The sequence below is a fragment of the Lupinus angustifolius genome, chromosome LG15 (genome assembly GCF_001865875.1).
Source record: "Lupinus angustifolius cultivar Tanjil chromosome LG15, LupAngTanjil_v1.0, whole genome shotgun sequence".
In the NCBI taxonomy this organism is placed as follows: Eukaryota; Viridiplantae; Streptophyta; class Magnoliopsida; order Fabales; family Fabaceae; genus Lupinus; species Lupinus angustifolius.
In genome coordinates, this window is record NC_032023.1 from 20485952 (window position 1) to 20506601 (window position 20650).

The 20650-nt window shown below is 32.9% G+C and overlaps 3 protein-coding genes across 4 annotated transcripts; 2 read left to right on the forward strand and 1 right to left on the reverse strand.

The window, feature by feature from the left end:
- Positions 280–4973, reverse strand: LOC109328737 (1-acylglycerol-3-phosphate O-acyltransferase). The gene is made up of 9 exons (XM_019562338.1): positions 4699–4973; positions 3700–3936; positions 3259–3305; positions 3001–3119; positions 2735–2898; positions 1874–1983; positions 1698–1797; positions 626–749; positions 280–532 (listed from the first exon to the last, which is right to left on the reverse strand). Exons 1-9 carry the CDS (start codon positions 4878–4880, stop codon positions 407–409), a joined length of 1209 nt encoding a protein of 402 aa, XP_019417883.1. The 5' UTR covers positions 4881–4973; the 3' UTR covers positions 280–406.
- On the forward strand, positions 6668–11666 carry LOC109327349 (protein DECREASED SIZE EXCLUSION LIMIT 1-like). Of its 2 annotated transcripts, XM_019560458.1 has the most exons (12): positions 6668–6913; positions 6990–7124; positions 7926–7982; positions 8137–8315; positions 8471–8529; positions 8648–8741; positions 9036–9102; positions 9359–9441; positions 9519–9610; positions 10378–10484; positions 11295–11358; positions 11466–11666. In XM_019560458.1, the coding sequence occupies exons 1-12, from the start codon at positions 6810–6812 to the stop codon at positions 11562–11564; spliced, it is 1140 nt and encodes a 379-aa protein (XP_019416003.1). In that variant the 5' UTR covers positions 6668–6809; the 3' UTR covers positions 11565–11666. The 2 variants fall into 2 exon arrangements, with proteins under 2 accessions (XP_019416003.1, XP_019416004.1); XM_019560459.1 differs by lacking the exon at positions 6668–6913 and having other exon boundaries at positions 7085–7124; positions 7930–7982.
- LOC109327455 (aldehyde oxidase GLOX-like) lies at positions 17504–19444 on the forward strand. The gene has a single exon (XM_019560604.1). It carries the CDS (start codon positions 17583–17585, stop codon positions 19275–19277), a length of 1695 nt encoding a protein of 564 aa, XP_019416149.1. The 5' UTR covers positions 17504–17582; the 3' UTR covers positions 19278–19444.

The following is a 20650-nucleotide window of genomic DNA, read 5'->3' on the forward strand; positions in this document are numbered from 1 at the left end:
TTCCATACTATACACCTCTACATCTTGCAAGAAGGAACATCTCTATTAAGACCCGCTTGTTACTACAATTTAGATGACTTCAATTTGCATTTTTCTGAACGTTTGGATGAGTTCTTTAAGGCCATGCAATCATTGTGCATCCCAATATCGAAAGAGCAAAATGAGTGAGTTTTTTCTTTCTTCAGTTAGATAGTTAAAAGAATAATTTTATTGATCTAGCAATATGATGAGTTCTTTACATTGTGTTTCCTGAGTATTGCTATTACATATATTTCCTGTAAATTGTACTTCACTGTAACAAGACATGGCTTCATCAAATGGCAATATTTTGTGTGTATGAATATTGAGATTTAATTTGTATCAGATAAATAATATAATACAGACAGGATTGGCACAAAATTATAGGTTAAGCTAAGGTTAGCCCTTGAGGAAGGGGTTCATTATCTGGATCAGGTGTAAGAAACTTTCTACAAGCATAAAACACAGAAGAATGGAAAGCATTTGGATTGTCAATGAACACAAAGTGGCCACCCTGCAAAGAAAGTAACTACTTTTCTTAGTTCTAAATTCTAATAATAGTACTTAAATAGCTTCATGTTTGGGGAAATAAAAGTGATTGATATACCATGGGGACCCTGATGATTTCACATGGAACCTTCATATGCTTGCGAGCTTCTTGGGCGCCTTCATATTTCATCCAATCTTGGAAACCATATATGAATGTCGTCGGCACCTTCCACTCCGAGGCACTGTAACACCACAGAGATGGAAGAGAAAACATATCACTGACTGTCCAAGAATACTAAAAATAGTAATACATCAAGTGAAAGAGGAGTTTATATAAGTTAAGCCTATAGTCATATTTCATTAATCTTAGAATTTTGAACATTTATCTAGAGTTTGTGAACCAAAGAAAGTTTCTGTTTATCTCATGGTTTACTGCAGCAATAACAATCAAATTCTTTTCCCACCTGCTGGAGTCACAGCTAAATAGATAAAATGATGTCATTGTATTTTATCAAAAATCAACTCCTTCACCAATGATGTCAGTAATAACTAAAAATCTTCCTTCCCACTCACTCCTTCCTTTCCTTTATCTGTTCCTATCAGTATGCACATATGGTGTTCTCAGAGTCTCGACGATACAGTACGGGATAGATGTGTATAAATAATCGGATGCAGTTCGGCCACCACCAGCAGTTACTTTATCATCCCTAAACATAAGGACAATATATAATGTTCTTATCCAACGGTTTCAACTCATGTTGGGAGTTTAATATTTGACCACACGTCCACACACGAGTAATAATGAAGGCACTAGGAACAGGTTACTGCCTACTGGAGAGGTACATAAAATGGGCTTGTAGGTTCAAACATGCAATACAGTTGTATCCGAAAAACAAAAAAGAACCACTAAAAGAGAGACTCTAAAACATTTTCGCAGCTGGAGTCCCACCCATCCTTGGACCAAACTGGCTTTGACAAACATGGCTACGGCACTAGCATTTTTTAACCTAAAACAGCATGATTCCAAAAGCAGTAACTTCGTACCAGAAGTGGGGAACCTAAGTATGACAGTTAATTGTTTACTTATTGTACTCTGGAAGACACTGTGATCTAAACTGAATACTTTTGTAAAATAAAAAACAAATCAGTTGAAGACAAATTATTTAACATTAGGAAGATGATCACCGAACCTGCCAACAAGAGGCGACTTAGTAAATGCTCCAAACGAAAATATATACTTTAAGCACAGCTCCCCACTAGCTTTGGCCGCTAACGTATGGTAAACATAATCTACAATAGAAAAAAAAAGAATTAGAATGTACTCTTGCATCCAGACCACACATATCAGTGTCTTATCTTGCCAAACCTGTAAGCAATCTTGATTCCTCTTCGGTCAGTACCTCCCCAGTTGAATGTGTACCAAACCTAGCACTTGTATACTTGCGGACAATATCAGGACCCCAAGGACCTAAACCCCTGCCACAAATATTAAACAATGACAGTTTAATAAAAGTAGATGTTGACCATATAAATAAAAACAAGAGCATAATATTTTTATTATGTACAACAAAATTAACAAGTCAACAAGAACAACAAAGCAAATCAATAGACAAGGAAAACTAGAGCATTGTTGCTATTAGTACTAATCCACATTGCTTGATTTTTAAAATGAATGTTAGACATGGCATAAGGAGAATTTGAACTTCTTCCTTCAAGTATAAAATGCACGGTGTTAGACCCCACATTTGATTTGACTATCATCAAAGGGCAGCCAAATGGTTTGCAACCCCAGCAACAAGCTCCCTATGGCATTAACTAGGCAAATCATAGAAGTTCTTCCAAAGCAATACCAACCATGACTTTCGAGTTTATAATAATATATAGAACCCGCCATTCAATAACGAAGGGGCCATATGAATTTAAGTCGATAATCAGCATGCTTGTCTACTTTAATGACAACACAATTACAATAGATATTAAATAAAGTGAGTCAGACAATACTATCCTGCGCAATGAAAAAAACGCATTACACTATCATCCAATACAAACTTCCATTCCAATGACAACTTTCATAATCGAAAATTCTAAACTTTCAAATGGACTATCATTATAGCCTCGGTTTAAAAAAAAAAAATAGAAACATTGCAAAGCAACCTAAACTGTCTAAACTAAAAAGAGGTGGTGTTAAGTTGAGCATAAGATGATAAAAATGAGAGGGTAGGTTTACCTGATGAGTTTTTGTGGTGTGAAATTAGATTCCCATAGATGGTTCATAACTGATCCTTTCCATGTTGTTCGAAACTTTGTAAACCACTCAGACTGATTAGCATCTGATTCTGATGAAAATCCAGCAGATCCCACCAAAATCAAGTGTTGTACATGCTCAGGGTGCTATATATAAAAAGGATTAAAATAGGCATCAGAATGATTTTAAAAAAATAGAAAAGTCGGTTATATTTAGCATTTAAATTTATATGCAATGCACCTATTCACCTTGAGGGCATATTTTGCAGCAACATAACCACCAAATGAATGTCCAAGTAGTATAAATTTGCTCAGGTTTTGGGCTTTTCTCCACTCCTCAAAAGAATCAATGAACCATGCCTCTGTTTCTGTAGTATCAATAGCAACTCATAAGTAGTTGTTATTGTAACTTTGAAGCTTAGAAACAGAGTAAAACTTCCCAATTACAATTTAACTGTAGTATTTCCTTCTATTCAGTGACAATGTGCAACAAAATTCTTAACCAACCTTCAGTGCTTCTGCATGTAAAATCAGGCCTGCTTGATCCACCCCAGCTGGAAAAAGAGTTTCAAGGCAACGGAGTAAGTCAACAAATATATGTGCATGACAAAATATAAAAGCCATAATTTGACACTATCTATCCGCTCAAAATGCACAAAACATTACAGAACTGATGACCATGGTGAAGAAAGAAAACCCATGTATAAGATGCAAAGAGAAAAGGACCTTATAAATCTTACTAAGCACTCACTATTTTCATGTCAGCTTCCTTAAAACATAGTGTGTATCCAAACTTGAAAAAACAAAGTAAATAAAAGTGCAAGAGAAACCTAAACTAAATCGAAATGGAGCATAAGGCCATCAAATTGATCAATATCTCAGAAAAGTAGTTACTGACAATATGCATGTACAGCATTGACATTAGGATTATAAGAGAAAAACACTGACCCTAGTTGGTCAACAGCAATAACTCTGAAACGACTGGCAAGAGCATCGAAATTGCGAAAAAAGAAACCCTGGGAAGCACCATATCCATGAACCATTACAAGTGTGGGAGAATCATCTTTACTGTCAAATGTAACAGTGTTAATAAACCGCGGTTTGTTGCTCAATGATCGGAACCATCTGACTTTTGAGCCAGGAGGACCAGAACCTATATTAACATGTTCTTGAACATAAGGAGTCCTGCAAAACATTCCATAACAAACATGCCTTAATGTCTTGTTATAAATCATGTCTAGACAAATAATTAACCTCTAAAATCTAAATCCTTAATAAAAACTTCTCGTTTATAGATTTTATAGGTCTCTCTTCATCTAGAAATTGAGGTTATCCCCTTAATTGTATGGGTCATTGAAGCACGGTTTCGTTGAGCACGCTCACGTATCCGACACGGATACGCTCAGATTCGTGAAGGATACGTATCCGTAGAGTATCCAAAAATTAAAATTAAAAAAATAAAGATGAAAATATGTATCTCATACGTTAAAAAAAAAAAATGATATGTTTTATCAAAGCTAAGCGACATCTCAATAATTACGCAAACACCAACTTATTTAAGCAATTTTATGAATTATTATACTATATTTTCTAATTTTAGTACTTGGAAATTTGGAGGACGATGATTTAAATTTTTCATTATAATTTCTACTTTGAATATATTTTGATTTACACTTATAATTTTATCATATTTTATATATTTTGACTATTTTTATACACGCATCCTTAATGGCATCCTATGTTTTAGAAAGAAAAAATGTATGTCTACATACTAGGTAGCAGGTACATATCCTATCTGACACATACATATCCGTATCCGTGCTTTATAGATACGGGCTCATCCATATATTTGAAAACAACTAAATCATGATGAATGGTATGACATGATGAGAAAAATGGAAAATGGGAAGTTAGGGTTTAGAAGCATGGAATGAAAGAGATAGTTACTTGAGAATAGAAAGAAGGCGCTTCTCGGAATCGATGATGTGATCGGTGGAAGTTGGAATCCAACGGAGAACAGAAGGCCATAATCGTCTGCTGCTACTACTACTACTCGATGATAATCCGACGTCGTTTTTGCGAATCTCTTGAGCCATTCTCGCCGACCAATATAACCCAATTGCCTTCATTTACTGACAACAATCTAACATATATTTGATTCCTCATAGTTTCATGCCATTAAAAAACAACGGTAGATTGCGCGCCACGCAAAGGAATTACCAAAATCAGCTTACATCGTAGGGTAAGGAACTAATACTCTTGGGACATCGATTTGAATTTTCCAATAAATATAGTTCCAAAAAATCGAACCATCGACCTTATAATGAAGTTATAGTTACACCACTAGATAAACGTGATGAATGTATGGTTTGATTTTTTTAAACTAAGCTTGAGATAAATTGATTTATAAAAAATATGAATTTAATAAAAGTTAACATGTTCAAAAAGATAAATAATTTATTATTTTCACTTTATAATCTCACACATTAATATTAAAATCTAAACATACAATATATATTAAATACATGCTACATGTAGCAAAAGAAGTTGGTGAATAAAAAATGGACTTAATATGTTTTACATTGTCAACAATTATTCACTATTGATTTATTAATTATCATTGATGTACATGGATTTTAAACTATAAAAAATTAATGGAAAAAGAGCTTATAATATTCAGACAGGATTTATTTGACATTTTGATTTTATGCCCAGTCAAATTTGGAAAACTGCTTACGCCGGCAGTGACGAACATGGCCACAAAAGGACTTTCTCAGAATAATTGGCATCATCCATTACGTAAGAGATATGTGCCTATATTGACCTTGAATCTGTTAGGGGGAACTATTTATAAGTGAGGACCATCTCATCAATCAAATTCGTTATTATTTTGTGTGACATATTATTTTATAATTTGTTATAATTTCTCATAAAATAAAATAATATTTATATTTTTCACAATAACAAATATTATTTTATTCTTGTTTGAGTCAAACATCTATTTATTTTTTTCATTTTATCTAACCAAAATAAAATAAGATGGGAATTTTAAGTTACTAGTAAGTATAGATGAATATGAGTCGAGTAAGGCTTGTCCATTTTCTGGTCCTAAATAATGGTGGTGTTAATTTTATGAATTCAAATCTAGTCCTAGACTCAAAACGAACTTAACTTCAATTGTCAACTGAATCAGTCTTTGAATTACAATATGACCCTAGGTTTGATTAAATTCAATGTTTATCCTTTTAGATAAAACTTACTTAATATTATTTATTATTATGTATATGTAATTAAAAATATGAGATGATATATATACATGTATTGTTAGTCATATATATATGATAAAAAATTATAGAACCATTAATAATTTTGACCAAATATATGTCATTACATTGTACACAGATATGATGAATGAGTAATTATGGAACAAGTCGTGTTTGTCCTTGTCGGCTTATCTACTCGACTCCAGATTTGATGAAACCAACTATATTCAAACGCGATCATAATCAAACCAGATGAAAGCATATGGATAGGTCTAGTATCAATTATTGTATATAATAGCATGTAGATTAAACAATGTTATATTATTGAATTTCTAATAATAATTTTAAAATATATCATTTCTTACTAGAATTGGTTGAATATATCATTTCTTTGAATATATCATTTCTTACTAGAATTATTTGAATATATCATTTCATTCTATTAATTAACAACTTTCATTTTATAATGAATTATTGTAATAGTACTTTAGTAACAAAATAAAATAATATTCATAGAATTTATAAAAAGAAAAACTAAAATTATAATACCATCTTATAAAAATGTCAAGAAAATTAGTTGAGTAACATTGAAATATTTGATGTGTGTTACAAATTTTTTTTATTATCATCCAATATAAACACAGAAAGTAAAACAAGCGAGTCCAATTGTTTTCTCCAGGGACTCACGGTCTCAGTCGCAATCTCTGAGCCGCCGCCGCCGCCACCGCCGCCGTGGAACAGAGCAACCCACAACCCCTTTTCAACATATATAGGTTAGTTTCAGAGGAAAGAAGAATGAGTAAAAGAGCAACACCTGATCCTGTGGCAGTGTTACGAGGTCATCGCGCTTCTGTCACCGACGTTTCCTTTCATCCCTTTAACCCTATTCTCTTCTCATGGTACTCCATTTCATTTCTCTCTTCTTTCTTTTACATTACTTACTTTCATCTTCTAATCTTCTTTTCTTCCTTATAGTTCTTCCGACGGTGAAGTGCGCATTTGGGATACGCTTCAACATCGAACGCTTTCATCTTCATGGTTACATAGTGCTGCTCATGGCATTGTTTCTGTTGCCACCACTCCTTCTCTCCCAACCAATCAATTTCTCAGGTGCTTCCTCGGTCCCACAAATTGTGTCACTACATTTACCATCGGCTATAACTGGTTCAGAAAAATAGTTAATTATTAATTTTTTAACTTCAATATATTTTTTTCAACCGGTCATAGATCAGTGGTACATGGAGTGACACAAATTGTTATATTTTATACAGGATACAGATATGACACCGTTACACAGAAAATTCATAAGGCAATTGAAAGATATACGGGCTTTGTTTGGCACAACACAACTAGCTGATTGAATTTGAACTATTTGTTATGATTAGCTAACAAGCTAGTTGATAAGTGTAAAATGACATGAGCCTCTAGACCCTAGTTTATGCTTAGACATAAGCTACTTGAGGTAGCTTTTCAAATGTGATGTTATATGCTCATAGCTTATTGAATTAAACCCTTTTTACCAAATACCAACAAGTAATCAACAAGGTGTTGGTTTAGTGGTCTAAGGCTGCACTTGATCTCCAAGGTCGAGGGTTCGATTCGTGGGAGCGACACTTGTTGGGAGGAGCAGCCAAAAACCCGGAAAGGAATTAGTTCCTTACAAAAAAAAGATAAGGGATACCCTTGGTAGTACCAAAAAAATACCAATAACTAACATTTTTTTGTCAAATAAGTTAATTGACTAGCTTATAAGCTACTTAGTGGTGTCATCTAACACATTGACAAATTTTATAAATTTGTCTATGTATCCCATAGGATATGTACTGGAATACTGGATATGTTGTTGTGAAAACCATTTTGATGTACCTGTGCTAGAAAGCCCAAATTTATACAGATTGTGTATGCTTGTAGCCAAGGCAGGGATGGCACTGTCAAAGTTTGGGATTTCAGTGATGCTGGTTTGTCCAGGTACACACTGATATTTATAGAATTTTAGTTATTCAACTTTAGAAATGTTTAATCTTTTTTCCTATCTTAAAGCAATAGCGTATTTTATTACGCAAGGTACAACCATGTCCTTAGTTATCATTTTACTTTTGGTTGATCCGCATCCCCCATCCAGGATTCCATTGCTTACAATAGAGACAAACACTTACCACTTTTGCAAGCTTTCCACAGTCAAGACTCCTTCCGCTTTGTCTAAAAATGGGAAAGAGTCAGAGTTCAGAAGAACACCTAATGGAGAAATACCGGAGGATAAGAAAGATTATGATGATCAACCTTGTTTTGAAAGCTGTGAAGGTTTGTGAGTGTTGAATTAAAATGGGCAGTTTTAAAAAAAATCTTTGGTACTTTTGGTGACAGTTTTGCTATTCTGTCTTTGTTGTTGAAATATTTTTGTACTCTATCCTTTATGTTTTGGAAGTAAGAATGACGAAACCTCATTGTCATGGCAGACAATATGCATCATGAAGGGCTACAGTACGTGGCTTTATCAGGGGAGAACTCTTCTCAGGTTGGTAACCTTTCTAAATGTATATATTATCTTTATCATTGTAATTATGTGTCTCTCTTTATATTATTTATTGCCAAATTATGGACACCAATGTTCATCAGTTCTATCGTCATTCAAGGTTGAAATTTGGGATCTTAAGTCAGCTGAAAGATTTGTACAGCTCCCTTCAAATATCACCAGCAACTCTTCAAGTGTTGGCAACAAAGACAGAGGTTTGTTTCTGGTCTAAACGAATTTTCATATTCAAGTTTCTACCATCAATTCTTGAAACCCTCACTTCTCAGGTTAGATGGAGCTATCATATACTTATGATACTCACTCTATCATTTAAGTAGGATGTCCATTACACTTCACATTGATGTTCTATTTTTTACATATCACTGTATTGACATCTTTTTCTTCGTATATTTTCTTGCTTATAATTAATAGTTAAGCCTTTACTAGATTTCCCATTCTTTGGTTGTATTTTTCATGTCTGTGAAATTGAAGTAATCATTTCTTGTCAGGGATGTGCATGGCACTTCAACTGTTTTTACCATCTGAATCACAGGGATTTCTAAATGTCTTGGCTGGGTATAATCTTGATCCTCTTTCTTATGTCTGCTCCAGCTGATATTTTATTGTTGATGTGACTTATAAATTTATAATGTATTGATCAAAGCAGTGACTTCTAACTGGTAGGATCATTAGAATCGGGTTTGTTTGGCTCTTGGTGTGTGGAAACTTACAGATTATACTTCAACTTCTGATCTCTTTGAACCATAAAGTTAACCCCATTTAGCATACCTACCTTCTTGTTATCTCATATCCTATGTTATGAGTCCTTTAGGTATGAGGATGGTTCCATGCTCTGGTGGGATGTACGGAATCCTGGAGTTCCATTAACTACTGTCAAGTTCCATTCTGAGCCAGGTATGGAACTCAGCCTCCTTAGATTCCTTGTTGCTATTTTTTAAATAAAATTTAGTTGATAGCAGGTCATTTTGCAGTTCTGAGTATCTGTATTGACGGGTCTTGCAATGGGGGTATCTCGGGTGCAGCAGATGACAAGATTGTTATATATAGCTTGGAGCATTCTACGGTAACTTCATTTACTTTGATTCTTTTCCACTGAAACAATGAAAAATCTACTCATTTGAATTGTAAATTTATTTATCTTTTATAAGACGATCATAACATTGATAAGAATCATAAAATAACAAAACAGTAATTCTTCTAGTAAATAATTAAATCTGCAGATGTTGCCTCAAATCAGTTTTCATGTAATCATGTTTCAGCTTTCAAAGTTTATTTCCTTAAGTTTATATGATCGTTCATGTACATTTCCATACTTCAAGCTTAAGGATCAACTTAGTTGTAGCCTCCCAACAGGTCAATGATTTTTGACTCCATACACAAAGATAAATAGAATGATGAGCACTATTGCTTTGCAAAACCTAGAACTTGTGCAGGAGCCATCAGTGACCATACTTAAAGGAAGCCCTCACTTGAATGTTAAATCATTCATATTGAAAACAGGTTGTTTTTCATGTCAAGCATGCTAAACTTGTGTGAATAAACAGGGATCACAATATTTTCAGTAAAGCACTCATAGGTTTTAAGTAATGACAGATATTGAATGCTATATATACTGCTGTTGCAGTAAGTTGGTCTGGCTAAAGATCAGAGCAACTATAAAAGCAGGGTATGGGAATAGGCAATGATCCTTTAAATCACATGATTGAATTTCCTGATTAACCTCCATGAAAAAATTTCTTATGATGATTTTTCAGTTTGCAGCTCAATACTTGTTAAACACCATTTTTTGCTTACTTATGTTTTCCATTATATGTATCATTTTGAGTTAAGGGTACATGTGTTTTTAAGAAAGAGATCAGTTTGGAGCGACCGGGTATCTCAGGCAGCTCAATTCGGCCCGATGGAAAAATTGCAGCAACTGCTGGCTGGGACCACAGGTTTATAATGCATTATCCCTGCAACTCCTCTTTTCACTTATTTTTAAGAATTTGACATACTTTTTCCCTTAAGAAAAAGAGAAAATGTTACTTTATTTTAGTGACTCGCTGAAGAGTCATAGGAACTAGGAATCCGGTTTTCATATTATTGGCTTGAATCATATAATCTATGACAGAAACATGGAAAGTTTTGTCTGCTATATCCGTTGTGGAACTTGCACTTGGTAAATCATGTCATAGTTACCTTAAGTTTTGGAATTTCAGATGTGTGTTGCTTTCAAATGTTCCAGACAAAGCTCTACATCTGATTCCTAAAAAGGAAATAAAATTAAATAGAACAGCATAGTTTCCGTCTGTTAGAAAGGAATATCTCACATCGCCTACTTTATTGTCTTGGGAATTGTTTAAATAGTTACTCCTCTCATTATTAATTGATTTTAAGATGGAACCTTAACATGGTATCAAAGACAGAGCCCAACTTATTTCTGGTTGTCCAAGTAACCCTTCACCTAGTCCAATACGCTTATGTGGAGGGGGCATGTTGGAAAGGAAATCTCACACCGCCTACATCATTGTCTCGGGAATGGTTTAAATATCTGTTGGGCTACTCCTCTCATTGTCAATTGGTTTTGAGATAGAACCTTACATCGTCCATCTACCCTAGTTCCCTCAAGGCTAGTTACCCACTACTTTTAGAGCTTAAGATATGCACAACATGCATATTATTCTTCAAAAAACAACACCTTTTATTGTGTCTCTTTGGTACAAATTCCTTCAGCTTAAAATCCTTCTTTATCACCTCATTGACAGAATAAGGATATATAATTATCGCAAAGGAAATGCTTTAGCAATACTGAAGTATCATCGTGCTACCGTAAGTCATTGTTTTCTATATCTTATGCACATGTGAATAAACTATGATTGCTCTTTGAATTATTTCTGACATATATTAATATTTATTCTTCCATATCTATATTGCAGTGCAATGCTGTAACTTATTCATCAGATTCTAAGCTTATGGCATCAGCTTCTGAAGACACAACTGTGGGGCTATGGGAATTATATCCTCCTCAAATATGAAATTTAATTTTATGAATTTATTCAATGTACGTAATTATCTAGATCATAACTTTGTAAATATACAATTTCAACCTCTTCTAATTAAATAAATAAGAATATAAAATCTATGCACTGACGCTGATAGTGTAAATATTTATACACATTTCATGCATCATCTACCATTTTGGATTACTTTGCTCAAAGAGTCAATGATAAGTGAAAATGAACGGTAATGTTGTAATGACAATATAAAAAACTCTTACGTTATACTCGTTTATATTAAGTTGATCACAATTCTTCAAAATTGATATCAGGATTCTTCGTTGGAAATGTTCCAGTATCTAATCGTTTTGGGCCAAGGTCTCATGATTGCTACAGAAGTTTTTATAACCCTTTTTTGGTCATAAATAATAAGAAAAACGATTACACTTCAAGTTAACAAATATCATTTGAATTACGATTCGTTAACTTTTTAAAATTAAATATTGCTAGTGCATGAGAATTTTCTTTATAAAGTTTAGTTAATATAACTTATATTCCACGATAAATATAGAGAACAATTTCAAAACTTGTTCATTTTTATTTTCTTAGATATCTCAACAATGAAAAAAATCATTTGGCTAATACTATAAAACTTGAATTTGACTTACACAAACACTTAAACACGATATTATTTTAGCAATCATGTTATTTTAGATTAATTGATGAGTTAAGAGTTTAATTTTAATGTACTATTACTATAAAAATTACATTGTTGTTCAATCAAATGTTATGCCACTATTAAAAGAAAGGGTAAAGCTTCAATAATGTGTAACATGTGTTTTAGATGTACATGACAACTTCTAATATGAATTCATTGATTAAGTAAAATGATATCAATCATTCGTTATATTCTATAATGTAGATTAATACATATTAAGTAAAATGTATATTAGATGAGCCTAACGGAAAAGAATGACTTTTGAGTTAGATTATTGTGAAAAACCTTTTTAATGACATGAAATTGAACAATTGAGTCCTATGTAACATGGTAAGAATACTAATAATAAGTATTTTGATTTAAATATAAGCTTTTTTAACTACAAATATAAGCTATAATAAGTTATGTTTACAGAAATTTTATAGGACGTCATTTACATACACACATGTTTGCATTGCTTTATCAATTTATTATAACTAATCTATCTTATTTTATATACACTTGTGATTTTATCATATAAATAAATGTCAAAAAGAAATGTGAGTGAGAATGACGTAAAATTGATTTTAATTCTATTTATTATGATTCGGTTTCACGTGAATGTAACAAAGTAGCTTATGCCTTGACTAGACAATGAGAGGAGGGGTATTCAATTTCACATGACATTGTTACTGATGCTTTTGATTGAATAAATTGCACTTTCATATGATAAAGAAATAAATAAATAAAACTGTTCCTGTGAAAAGTTAAAGTTGCTAAATGGAAAAAATACTCACAGAGAGAGTTAGCTCTATATACCTGTAAATGTTTTCGGCTCGAACATAATTGTTTCCAGTACAAAGATACATGTTGAAAACAAAAAAAAATTACATCCTATCCGAATGCGAGCTTATATATTAGTTGGGTGCAAGGGCAATGAGGAACCACTCTTAGCTTAGCTTAGCTTTTTAATATAAGTTTTTAGAAGAAAATGTTAAACTCAACTCTTAGACTAATAATAAGAAATTCAGAACGAACAAATTTTTATTGGAAAAAATTGAGTTTATTATTAGGAGTAGTAGGGAATTTAATTTTTCAATTTATGTAACTTTACAACTTAAATATATGTATGTGTGGGTTGATGCACATACACATAGTTTGTAGGAAGGTATCTCTGATTACGTGGTCAAGATTATTGGTCCCAAAGTTGAACTAATTAGCCAATGCATGTGTGCTACAATAATGAAGATGTTATAGATCAACGATTATTAATTTGGTGCCCTCATAAACATACTTTATGTTAAAATGTACTCAATACGCTACAAATATATTCATCTGATCGTGATTGATTCCATGCATGCCTAAGTGCAAATGGTATATATCCTCTATAGTTATATATTGTATATTCCAAACTTTTATTATAAAGTCGATTTCCTTAATTCAAATGTTATTTTGCCTTGTTTTCTTCAAACAGAAATTCCTTGCGTACCACATAAACTTGTATACTTTCTTTTTGCTATATTTTTAGAATAAATTTTTCATGTTTTTAGATAGTTATTACAAATAAGAGTTAAATATTGTTAATTCTGTGTCAATTCATGATTAATTATTGACGATGAAGGAAATAAAAAATTCAGAGTGATGCACATACAAATAAATCCATAAAGGATTGCATTATTTTTAATGAAATAACACAAATCCAAAAGCATGCTCAATTAATCATGTAGAATTGTGTTTTCTTGGGCTAAAATAATAGAGCCAAAAAATAAACCAATATATGAATTAAATCTGGCAGGCTTATACATTCATAAATTCTGAAAATAAGATGCCTTTACAAAATTGGTAAGAAAAGTTCTAGTAGCAAAGGTGTCACTTTACAGTGTGGCTTGGCAAAGCTAAAGCACCGAAAGAGAAAGAATATATATATGGCAGTTAAGTTCATCTCTGATTTCTTTATGGACAAGGTTTAGGTTTGAGAAGGAAAAAAATCAATGTTAAAGACTCTTTTTTTTTTTGTTATTAAATATTGGTTTAAAAGAAAAAGAGAATGATGTAACCAAGTAAAATGAGTGCCTATGGTGTAACTTTTTTATAGTCAATGAGAAGAAGAGGTTGTGATGAAACATCTTTGTTTTTGGTCATACAATCTTCAAGGCTTTTGCTATAAATAGGAATGTTCCAAGTCATTGTAAGACACATTAATATTTTAGCGTTAGTGCATATTCTCTCCTTCTTCTATTGTTCTAATATTGTGATGAATATTTTAGTGTTTAAGATATACTTAAGAGAGAGTGAAGTTGGATGTACTTAGGTTTTGGGAAGTGAGTGAAACACTTGAGTGAACTTGTAATTCTCGTTTATCATAGTGATAATATCATTGTTGCTCTTCAACCGTGGACGTAAGCAAATTGTTGAACCACGTTAATTTCTCGGTGTCGTTTTCTCTACTTAATTTCTACATGTGTCTTCCGCTACCACATTTGTTTCCACAATTATTCTTGCACTCGAGATAATTATGTCTGAGTCAGAAACATCCACGGATATGTGAGACTAACTCTCTCAGCAGACATTTTTTATATCTACAAGACTCGAAATCGAAACCTTACTTAAAGAGAATCAAACATATATCACTCTAATTAGCTGTAAACATTTCTTGTGATGCCATCTCTTTAGAATTATCATATGTCAAATCCTAATTAAGACAGGTTAACTAACATTTGAGACCACATTTACATGGCCATTATATAGTCTTCTAGTTATGTGGAACCCACAAAATCGGGTATGATAAGGAATTAAATGTTACCTTTTCTAGATTAGTGACCTAAACTCAAACCCATACCTTGATAATGTTTTTGCTAATCAGGTATCATGAATCATATTTTCTTTATACTATTAAATGTTTTAAACACTGTTTTGATAATATGTTTTGTCAAAAATGAGGCTGTGGATCCCATGCTTCGGAAACCATAGGTCTCATATTGGGTAGAACAGAGATGAATTTGTCATATTTTCTGTCTCGGATCAATCTGATACTGTTATATAAATAAATAAAAATTAGAAATAAAAAATATTTTTATATTATTAATTAAAATTTAATCGGTTCGGAATATCGAAGATAACTTTGACGACAAGTATTCTATTGGCTGACGGTTAACTTTACGGTGAATAATAAACATAAGCATTAAGGAACTTCCTAACCAATGCTCTAAAATCACTGGTTAATGATTAAAGAAAGGGAATCATGCATTGAAAAATTAAAACAAGCATTTGACATATAATAATTTCATCTCTAACTCCATAAATCATTACCCTTCTTGATTTCTTAAACATGTATTTTTGTTGTTGTGTTGGATTAAATTAATAAAACTATTATGCATGGGAAATAATCCTAAAGGAGCTTATTAGAATCAGTTCAAATATTAAAACTAACCTTACCTTCCTTAATTTTTAGACATGAAGTAGCATATCTTGGACTTAATATAATTTTCGTCACTTCACCCTTAACCATCAAATCATTTTGTAACTTTTTCTTTAATTTATTATGTGTGAGACTCGAACCCACAATTTCATTCATTTCATTCCTTAAACCCTATTTATCTTAGCTATCAGACCACCTTATGCCTTCCCAGACAAATATTAATATATTAGTATTATTTTGTTGTAAATAGACTCGAACGCATAACTTCTTTCACTTTATTTCTTAAATTATTCACCATAACCATAAGATGAGTTTCCTCACGTGACTGTGCTCACTGATAATCATTAAACTGAATAAAAATCGTTCACAATATTATATGACAAATCTATCATTATTGTTTTAGTGCACTTTGACCGAAAATTTACAATTTTAGTGAAATTAGTGTAATTTTTCTGAAATCGGTAATGATATTGTCGATTTCGGTCTTACCTTGCAACGTGTGTAGTTTTAACATTAATTTTACCTGATATTTGACCTTACATTGATACACAAAATATGAATATAGTAAAAGATTAATTTTTCTGTAAATATATTTTTGTTAAAAAACAAAGTGTAGAATGTAGATAGGGTCACCGACTGAAGGAAACATTTAAAGAGTGAAGGTAATGTAGAAAAGGAAGCAACGATTGAAGAATATGTATTGTCTCCCTTCATGAAAGAGATTAGAGAGAGAGTAAGCTGTATCTTGATCAAAGCCTCTATCTTTTCTGCATGTGTTCTTTGTCAACATTAACAATACTATACCATTCTACCCTACGTCCAATTCTCTGTGGGGGACCTGGCTACCCTTAATCTCTAAATAAACAACTTCTCTTCTCTACAGTTTTCACTTTATCGGCATTGACCTGATGGTAGCACTTTCTCTTTTGGCGGCTTCACTCACCTATCAATATTCAGTAATGTACTTTAATCCAGCCTATAGATAGCTCTTTTCGTGACACAACTCTTAATATGAAAGCACCAATTGTTAAGAAGAATATGAGGAAAGTTCAACAAAAAAACTAGACTATTATATGGGAGAACCTCGTGACTTAAGTATCATATTAAATTTATTATTCTTAATATATATATTGATGTACAATTGACCAAGTGGTAGGTGACATGGTTGTTGGGGAAAAAAGATGAGACAAAGATGAATTTTCAAGGTGTATTATGGTCTAAGTAATAGTATGTTGAGTTTAAGTCTTTATTAACAAAGAGTCAAAAATTCTTTGCTTCTTCTCCGATGTAACCTAGCTAGGTTTATGCTCTGAATTAACTATCTTTTGAACATTACAAACGTGTTGAAAATATTATATAAAAATATAGTTTGAACTCTCCAAACTCAACTTCAAGGACTCTCAATTGGAATCTCCAAAGAGGTAACATGTGTACTATTGTTAAACATACCAAATGTATGATAATGGAAATAAAATTTAGTAAATATTTATAGCAAACATTTCAAAATTTAATTTTTCAAACCATTCATCGTAGAATAAAAGGGGATTCTACTTTAGCAGTAAAATAAAAAGTGGGAGCAACACTTTCCTAAAACCTTTGCTGGTTAAACGTAGTAAATGGCTTATAATATTTAAATAACTCTTAAAATATCATAGTTGTTAATTTAAGTGATACATGTTAAATTTTTTCTTACACGAGATATGAGTTTAAGTCTTTGTGCATTAAAAAATTGTTTTTAACTCAACTAAAATATCAATATTTTTGGACACAAACATGATCATCTCTTCCTAAGATAATAATACTAACTCACAAAACGGTGTTTAAAGTAAGAATGTAACAAAAAGGACAGAGCCAAATAATGTTGCGTCGAACCCTTTCACTTGCGTGTAAGAAAGATCTTTGTCTATGATCCGCAATCCTCACCATTATTTAAAGCACTGCGATGCCATATCTCAGTTACCACACCACTCACAAAGTTATTCCTAAACTCATAACCATGTCTTCTTCCATTTTCCTTCTCCTTTTTCTCCTCTTCCTCCTCCACATTCTCCTCCCCACCACCACAGAAGCTGGTGGTGGCACCGGAGAATGGCAGCTTCTACAAAACAGCATCGGCGTCGTAGCCATGCACATGCAACTACTCCACAACGACCGTGTCGTCATTTACGACCGAACCGATTTCGGCTTATCGAAGTTGAACTTACCCGGTGGAAAATGTCGTCACGACCCAAATGAGTTAGTTGTTAAAACAGATTGCACCGCTCACTCCGTTGAATACGACGTCGTAGGAAACAAATTCAGACCGTTATTCGTTCAAACCAATGTTTGGTGTTCATCCGGTTCAGTTGGACCGGACGGAACACTGGTTCAGACCGGTGGGTCCTATGATGGAGAACGAGCCACTAGAATCTTCAAACCATGTGCCACGTGTGACTGGGAAGAAGTTCAGTTTGGTCTCTCAGCTCGAAGATGGTATTCCACCAATCAAATTTTGCCAGATGGAAAACAAATAATAATCGGAGGGAGAAGGCAATTCAACTATGAGTTTTACCCCAAAAACGACGCCGCAGCGAATAACATATACAGTTTACCGTTTTTAGTTCAGACTAATGATCCCGCAGAGAATAATCTTTACCCCTTTGTTTTTTTAAACGTGGATGGTAATTTATTCATCTTTGCTAATAACCGCGCTATTTTATTTGATTATAGTAATGGTAGGGTTGTTAGGACATACCCTACGATACCGGGTGGGGACCCTAGAAACTACCCTAGTACCGGTTCAGCGGTTTTGCTTCCATTGAGAAACTTACAAGCAACAAATATTGAAGCTGAGGTTTTGATTTGTGGAGGTGCTCCGAGAGGTTCTTTTGAAAAAACATTAAAGGGTGAGTTTATTGGAGCATTGAATACTTGTGGGAGAATTAAAATAACCGACCCGAAACCAAAGTGGGTTATGGAGACAATGCCAGGTGGCAGAGTCATGAGTGATATGGTGCCGCTTCCAAATGGCAACGTTTTGATTATTAATGGAGCAGCTGTAGGTAGTGCTGGTTGGGAATCAGGGCGAAATCCGGTTCTAAACCCGTTTCTTTATAAAACAAATGACCCGGTCGGTTCACGGTTCGTGATGCAAAAACCTTCCGCTATTCCAAGAATGTATCATTCCACTGCGGTTTTGTTACGTGATGGTCGTGTACTTGTTGCTGGGAGTAACCCTCATATGGGTTATAATTTCAGCAATGTGTTATTTCCAACGGAATTGAGGTTGGAAACTTTTTCTCCTTCGTATTTGGACCCTGGATCCAACAACGTGCGTCCCACAATCTCGTTTCCTGCTTCAAAATCAAAAGTAAAGTACGGTCAAAAATTAAAGGTTCGGTTCCATGTGGCAGCCACGTTGGATAGAAATGATGTGTCGGTTACAATTTTAGCGCCACCATTTAATACACACTCTTTCTCCATGAATCAGAGGGTGTTGGTACTCGAACCGAATGTTTTGAATGATGTTGGAAAGTCGAATTATGAGGTTGAAGTCACCACGCCCGGTTCACCTATTCTTGCACCACCTGGTTTTTATTTGTTATTTGTGGTCCATCAAGATATTCCTAGCCACGGTATATGGGTTCAGATAATGTGATTTATTTTCTTCTTTTTTATTAATGATTGATGTTTTTTTATATACTATTCTTTTTTGTATGTAATGTCAGTGAACAGAGATACGTACATGGGCATTAAGTTCGTTTGGAAAATAAAAACCATATGAATAATAAACTGATTATTATTATGAGCACTTGTAATTTTACAAGCATTTATTTGTAATTATTGTGAAGTTATAAATTCGTGTTTCCAGATATTTTCGTGAACTGTTCTTTACTTATTGTAACTAGGATCACGTGTTTCGAACGGTTTTTCATTCCACGTCTCAAGTTAATCAAAATATAACTTTTTATTATTTTTTATTTTTAGAATTTTTCTTTTATTCATGTGTCAAAATGTGATAGACTTGGGATACGATTGGAGACAAGTGATTATTGTCCTACTTATTGTCCATGGTTGGTCTTTCCATATCCAAGCAAGACATGCTCATGGGCTCTACTGAATGAAGGACACTTTTATTTTTGGTATAAATTAAATCAATTTGTATTTATTTCATCAATAATTTAGATTTGTTTTGTTAATTTTCTGCAAGTTATTCATAATATCCACTACACTCACTCGACGTTTAAATGATAAATCTTGCTTCAAGAATTATTCAGGCATATAATGTATCCGTAGTTCTTTTCTTAAAAGGCAATTAATGCAATGACTAGATGAAAAATAATGTTGACAGCAAAAGTACGTAGTAATTTATAATGTGTTGGGTTATGCTTACCTTTACCAAGTACTAATAATCATTATGAGTAACTTTTGATTAGAAATTGTTCATATAAGTAACGTTTGATTATAAATTGATTTTAGCATAAAGTTAAGAAATGTTATTGATTTGTACAACTTTATCCGATGACAAATGAATTAGTCAATATTTTATTCATAATTTATATTTGTACATGCATAAGGGGGTAATTTGATAATGACTCATTCTTTTTTCTTCCGGGATCCATAATAAGCTTAAAGTTGTGTAATAGAGCTTAGTGAAGGAATATTAACCAAACCAAACTGGGTTGATGAAAATCCAAAGAAAATAAAACTGATATATGGTACTCGTTGGTGTCATGTCATCCTAAGAAGGAACATGGTAGAAACATCTCTTATATTTTCTCTTTCTAACCCGGTTTTATCAAAAATAAAATTCTTTTTGGAAAAGTTTATAAACCAATTAATCAATTCTAACACATTTTTAATTACTAATTGAATTTCACATATAACATATAGTTCAAAAATCAATTCTTAGTATTATGTTTGGATTATAGTTTAATTTAATTGTTCGTGATTATTAATCCTAACAAGTGGAAGTTGGAATAATGGGTAGAGAAGTGGAAAGAAGAGGGGGTTTGACTAAGGGAAATGAAT